General features: G+C 44.0%; 1 protein-coding gene across 1 annotated transcript in view; it reads left to right on the top strand.

The window, feature by feature from the left end:
• Positions 1-2305: 2305 nt before the first annotated feature.
• The window catches only part of LOC118405125 (dihydropyrimidinase-like), a gene marked incomplete at its 5' end in the record, with an annotated part of 28419 nt that continues 23523 nt past the window's right edge, over positions 2306-7201 (top strand). The window contains 1 exon segment of the mRNA XM_035804536.1: positions 2306-2430. Within this exon segment, the coding sequence (XP_035660429.1) occupies positions 2306-2430 (125 nt within the window).

The following is a 7201-nucleotide window of genomic DNA, read 5'->3' as shown; positions in this document are numbered from 1 at the left end:
GGTTGGGCCCAACCATGCTTATCGTAGTAGACTTGAAATATCTATTCTGGACTCATGGACAGTCAGAGTGAAGAAAAAAACACGTGGATGTGTAACCTTGTAGGACTGTACTTGTTTACAAAACGTGTCATGAATGTCACAGTTCCCTGCTGTGTGTGGAGGTCAGGCTCTGACAACACAGATGGTTGTCATCGTTCTGGTGTGAAATTTTGTTGGCTTCCTGCAGATAGGTTCAGTGACTTGGAAATGTTTATAATAAAATGATCATTGCATTAAATGACCCACTGGTATATATAGATACACAGACAAAATTACTTGGGACATTGATGTACATTTGCATCAAATTCTGCCAGGAATCCCCATGGCAGCTCCTACTTCTATGAGGTTAAAATCATCATCATCACGGGCGGCCTCCCGGACCAGATCAACTATGTCTCTCCAGACACCTATGTTCCCCATAACGTGGTTAAACTTAAGATAACTGGTCTAATTCATTTTGGTTGATATTGTTTCTTCTCAAGACTTGGCCCTAATGGCTTGTATGGAATGGACGCATTTCTACATTGGCGCTTGAACCACACTGTAAGTTACACATGTATGGACTGTACCTGTACCTATGAAGTACATGTGCTGTACAAGTAGAAAACACCTGATCTATAGTTCTAGTGATCAGCCTCAGGTCTAGTTATTACCCTGGAGGAGGTTCACCTCCAACAAAGGTGTTGAATTTGGTTGTGTTTGTATGTTCACAACTACCAAGGACATTACACCAAAGACCTACGTAACCTAAGGAGTGCCTTATCAAACACGAGTAGAGTAGAGTAGAGTACAGTTCTGAAACAACCAGAGGGGCGAGTAGAACAGAAAGAAACAACATCCCGACTCCCGGGATTCGAACCCGCGCCGAACCCGGGCAGCCGGATCACAAATCACGACTGCTATCGCTGTCGCCACAAAAGCACTAGTGCCCTTGGGCAAGGACGATAGGCAGTACTTGAACACCACTGTTACAGTTCTTTGGTTAGGATTTAGTGCACGGCTTCAAGTTCTTATCGTCAGTGTTTATCACTGTTTTACCTCTATGTTGTACGAAACAATACTGTTTGTGTTACCAAAGGTGTGTTTTTAAGTTCGGTGCTAATTTGGCGGTCTTGTGATTGATACATAGGATTTTGTAGCTGTGTCGTTATCAAAGAATGCCATAGAAAACAACAAAAGAGCAGCCGACGCCCAAATCTGGCCTTGTCTGGTGTCAAGTGGACCACCCTTAGGTAAAGAAAAGCTGACATTTTTCCCAGGGCAACGTGTGAACTTTGGACATCATGAGCACTTATTAATAACCTTAGTAACCTTTCACAAAGGATTAATGTGCATGTGTAGGATGAATTACATGAGAATTACAGTTAAGTGGTCATACACACATGATACAAGTGTCGTGTGTTGATCTGCAGTTGAAGAAAATTAGTGGTGCTGCTAAATTTGTCTGAAGTACGGGTGATTTTTAACAGGCTAAGGGCTAACAACCTCTCCCTGTGAAAATCCCTGCTGTAGAAACAGCAAAGAAACTTGCTGACCTACATCAGGACTCGAAATACAGTGCATGTAAAATTAGAGCTGCGCAGGTATTTCTGGTGTCTACCTGCACCTAACCTGCACTGTAACATGTACTGGGTTTTATACATATATATCCTATGATGTAGGTGTATATGGATTGTTATAAGCTGCATTGACTGTTACCACCTATAAAGTATAAAATGATAAATATCAATTTTAGTATGATCCATACATCCTAAATTCAGAGTGGTGCAGGTAAAATTTGTCGGGTGCAGATAATTTTCAATGTTTCCTGCACCAGTGCAGGTATGCAGAAAAAAGTATTTCGAGCCCTGGTTTTGAAATGTACGAACCAAAATTGGAGCTGTGCACCCAATCTTTTTCTGTGGGTGCCCCGGGTTGCACCCAAATATTTTGTTAGGTTTGTGTATGTAAAGATATCAAAGTATACTAGTATACATCATATTCTTGACATCTAAGTGTTAGAAAGATAATAAAAATGTCTATCATGGTACTTGTTTATGAATTTGATAGCTTGTAACTAAGTTTTATTACTAGGTTATTACTTCAATTTTTTGGTGCACCCAATTTCTTAAGCTGGGTGCACCAGTGCACCTAATCCCCAAAATGACTTTCGAGCCCTGCATAGTAGTGCATACCCAAGTTTTCTAGAGAGGAAAGACAACAAAACAACAAGGTACCCCCCTCCCATCAGTATACAGCAACTAACACAGCCTTTGTTGACCTTCAGGAGGAGTCAAGGTCATCGATGCTAAAGAGAAGCTGGTGATCCCAGGAGGTATCGACACCCACACCCACATGCAGATGCCTTTCATGGGCACAGTGGCTGTGGATGACTTCTACACTGGCACCAAGGTAAAACCATTTCAAACTAGAGTTCCACGAACACATACCTTTGCCAAATAAACCAGGTTTGTTATGTAGAATGTTGTCTATAGACATAAATGTGTTACTCATTACATTTTATTTTATATACCTGGAGTTGGTTCATAACATTTCGCCATTGCTTATACAAATTAGATCCCTATTTACATAATAATATTAATTGTATCAAGCATCACTTAAGCTATCAGCATATCATCATCATCATCAGTCGGCTGCTGTGCAGTCGGTCACGATTCTATTCCACCTCAGTCTGTCGGCAGCCAGTGCAGCTATAGCAGTGGGGTTCAGGTCGCCCTCCGCGTCCCCCAGCAGGTTTTGTATATACGTCAGGTAGTTCGTCTTCTGACGACCGGGGCGTCGTTTGCCATGGGAAGGGACATACAAGGCATAAGTCCGCAGAGGCTCTTCTAAAGGCATTCTAAGAGCATGTCCAATGAAGCGTAATTGGCGTTGCCTGACTTTGCAGATGAGAGGCTGGGTGTTTGTCACTCTGTATATCTCACTGTTGCTAACACGCTGGAGACACTTAATGTTTAACATGATTCTGTAGCATGATGTAGCAAACGAGTTTATCTTATTCTCCATGTCAGACGACAGTACCCAAGATTCACATCCGTATAAAAGCACTGGCACACGGGTAACATTAAAGAGCTTGATTTTTGTGGAGGTGGGAAGTGAAGTACTACTCCAGATCTTTTGCAGTTTCCAGAAGGCAGTCCATGCAAGAGCCCTTCGCCTAGTGAGATCGTTTTTACTGGATGCCATCATGCTACCCAGGTATCTAAAGTTGGTTACATTTTTGATTGGCTGGCCGTACACCTCCAGTGGTGGCTGCGGGCTGCAGTTGATCGTCATGTACTCAGTTTTCGGGACGCTGATGACCAGGCCCAGTTGTGTCCCTGCAGCAGCAGTTCTGTTAAGTTGTTCTTGTGCTTTGGGGATGGAAGACTCTAGCAAGGCGATATCGTCAGCAAAGTCCATGTCGTTTAAAATCCTAGCGGGATATCTTCTAGACTGACGAGGGTGAGTAACTATGCCAGAGTCAATATCTTCTGTCGATCTTCTCATCAGAAAGTCGATGAGCACAATGAACAGGAAGGGAGCAAGGACATCACCCTGCAATACTCCTGTGGTGACTTGAAATGGGTCAGAGATGTTACCATCCACCATAACAGCGCTTTTGGAGTTGTTATAAAGTACATTAATGGCATTGACAATTGTGAGCGGGATGCCGTAGTGGCGGAGAACAGCGAGCATAACCTTCCTATCGATCGAGTCAAATGCCTTCTTGAAATCTATAAATGTGATGACAAGTGGCAATTGGTGAATTTGGTAGGCTTCCATGATTCTCCGTAGGATGTGCGTTTGCTGGGCACAGCTTCTGCCTCGACGGAAACCAGCTTGGTTGCTTCTTAGGATTGGGTCTATGTGGCCTCTTATCCGCATTAACAGTATCTTGTTATAGACTTAAGCTGCTATGGACATTAGGGTTATCCCTCTATAGTTGGTCATGAGGCTGAGATCCCCTTTCTTAGGCAAAGCTACAATAACATTTGTGATCCATTGGTCAGGAGGAGTGAGTGTTACAAAGACCTCTTTACAGAAAGCATGTATCGCTCTGGCCATCACATCACCTCCCCCTCTAAGGGCTTCTGCAGTGATTGCACAGTCCAGGCCTGGAGCTTTGTTGTTCTTCATGCTGTTTATAGCTCTGACCGTTTCCTCCAAAGTGGGCGGGTCGACACAGATGGGCAGGTCCTGGTCTGCCGGTGGTGGGAGGCCAGAAGTTTGTGGGACACTAACATTGTTCAGCAACTCCGAGAAATACTCCCTCCATTCAGCGAGGAGCTCGTTGTCGCTAGATGGGGCTGTACCATCTCGCTTCTTTACCTTCTGGTTGGTTCTTCTGTTTTTGCCAGAGATTGAGTTGATAATTTTCCATGTTGAGAGATGGTCACCTTTCTTGTCTGCCTCCTGGAGGTCTTCTATTTGTTGTTCAGTAAAGGCGACTTCATCACGCTTATAGGACTCGTTTAAGCTGGTGTTTAGTTGCCTCCATGTCTCTTTTGACTGACGGGTCTTTGCAAGCATGAATCTCTTCTTTGCCTTATCCCTCTGGTCCCGTAGTTCTAGAGTCTTTGCTGACACCCAGCTAGGCATCCCACAAGACTTGCATCTTCCTACCACCTTCTCTGCAGTTTCTGCGACTGTCTTTTCCCAGCAGGCATACCTCTCTGTGATTGGTGACGAGACCTCGTCACACTTCAGCGCCTCAAATCGGTTTGAAAGCTCCATCTGAAATACCTCTCTAGTGTGGGCTTCCCTTAACTTCCTCCAATTGAACTTAGGTCTCCGACATGGTTTCCCTTTCGATGTACGGAGACTGGTGACGAGCAGTACACTTAGGATACGGTGGTCCGAGTCCAACTCTACTGAGTTGTAGGCTCTACAGTTCCGTAGTGAGTTCACCCATTTGCCGTTGATTAGAATATGGTCTAGCTGATGGGTAGAACCTCCTGGGTGCATCCAGGTCCAGAGACGACTCCTAGGGTGGGGGAATCTTGTCTGTGCTGGACGAAGCTTGTGTTCTTGGCACAAGTTCACTAGGCGGTCACCGTTGTCGTTTGTCACGCTATAGTAGCAATGGGGACCTGTCGCTACCGGGTGGGATACATGGCTGTCATGTCCTATTCTAGCATTAAAGTCTCCAATAATAAGGTGTTTGTCATGCTTCTTTACCATCTCTATGTGGTCTTTGAGCGTACTGTAGAAGTCATCCTTGTCAGCTGGACTGGCAGACTCGGTTGGGGCGTAGATGACTGTGATTGTAAGCTGAGGATTACCATGGAACGTGACAGTCAAGATTCTCTCACTCACAGAGTTGACACTTTGAAGACACTTGTAGATGTGTTTTGAGAAGTTGCAAGTCCAACACCTCCAAGTCTTTGGGCTGTGGCTGAGCTATAGATAAGGACATAATTCTTGTCATCTGACCATAGTTCTTCAGTAGGGGATTGTGTTATAAGTCGGTGCTCCTGAATGCCGACAATGTCAACACCAGCATCGTTTAAGCCCATGAATAACTGGTGCGTCTTTCCTTTCTGGTAGAGTGTACGCACATTATAAGTTGAAATTACAAGTGGTTTGAAGGTAGATAGACGAGACATATCAGGACCAACAGTCTGTGATGACGTTCCAGGTTCCCGCTGGCCCGTCATAGGGTCTGGGTGAGACGTCTGCCTGGCTACCCTCGATCTAGTTTGTGGATAATTCCTCGTGACTTTCGTAATCGGGTATTTGCCAGAATGTTGGTTTCCTCCGCTCTGGCAACTGGACGGGTGATTGGCCCTGAACAGCTATATGCGGAGTGCAGGTGCTGTTAGCCAGCTGCAGCTCCCCTGAGAACCGTCCCACCATGGTTGAACCTGCCAGGAGCGGGGGGAACACCACAGGTAGACCTGCTGGTGCTCCGCCCGGCCCCCGATGGTATCGCAACTCAGGGTCATTGCAGCAGCCGTTGCCCGGGGACTACCAACTAGGAGGTCAGCACTCTGTCTTAATCAGCATAATTAATATGTCAGCACTCTGTCTTAATCAGCATATCAAAAATCATTATGATCCTTTCATCCCTTCTTGACTTATTCTCTTTCAAAGTAGGAAACTAAACCGGCTCCTGCAGTTCAAGAAAAGACGTTACCGGACCCAAACATACACCTCTTACTCTCTGCCATCTTTCTCAGTTACATATGTGCATATGTGACAAGTTTGAAAGTCCTATCACGGAATGCAGTGGATTTATCAACTTTCCGCATTAACTATGCAAATTAGCCGTTAATTTGCATAATTAGTATCTCATCATGTAAGTTTTTACTTAGGCTACCTACATACCGAAAATCATGACGATCCGTCAACACGTTCATATTTTCCCATTAATTATGCAAATGAGACCATAATCTGCATAATTAATATGTACTGATATTTCTTTCTTTCTCAGCTACAAATGTGACAAGTTTGAAAGTCCTAGAAAGGCATGCAGTGGATTTTACAAACTTTCCTCATTAATTATGCAAATTAGCTGTCGATTTGCATAATTAGAATTCCATCATGTAAGTCTTCCCTTTGGCTATCTATATACCAAAAATCATGACGATCCGTCAACACGTTTATATTTTCTCATTAATTATGCAAATGAGGCCGTCATTTGCATAATTAACATGCATTGATATTTCTCTCTTTCTCATCTATATATGACAAGTTTGAAAGTCCTAACATGAAATGCAGCGGATTTATAAACTTTCGTCATTAATTATGCAAATTAGCTGCTGATTTGCATAATTAGTATTTTATTATGTACATTGTTACTTGGGCTATCTACATACCAAAACTCATGACGATCCATCAACACGTTCTCGAGTTATTCTCGTCCAAAGTTTGAAAGGAAATCGGCGACTGCAGTTCCAAACAAGCCGCTAGGGGGTCCAAACTTACCGCACTTACTCTCTGCCCTAAGGGCTATCTACCACTCAAAAATCATAACCACAGCATGTCCAGAACACGAGATATCAAGAATTGAGGTTCTGCTACAGTACCTTAGCAAGCCGCTAGGGGGCCCATCATCGAACTTGACCTTCGTTTTCCCGACCCCTACCCACCTACCAAATATTATCTGGATCCATCCAAGGCTTCTTGAGTTATGCTGTTAACACACAGACAGACACACAGACTCACAAGCCCAAAACAA

This window comes from Branchiostoma floridae, chromosome 17, assembly GCF_000003815.2.
Source record: "Branchiostoma floridae strain S238N-H82 chromosome 17, Bfl_VNyyK, whole genome shotgun sequence".
NCBI classification, from domain to species: Eukaryota; Metazoa; Chordata; class Leptocardii; order Amphioxiformes; family Branchiostomatidae; genus Branchiostoma; species Branchiostoma floridae.
This window is presented reverse-complemented; position numbering and strand designations above follow the sequence as displayed.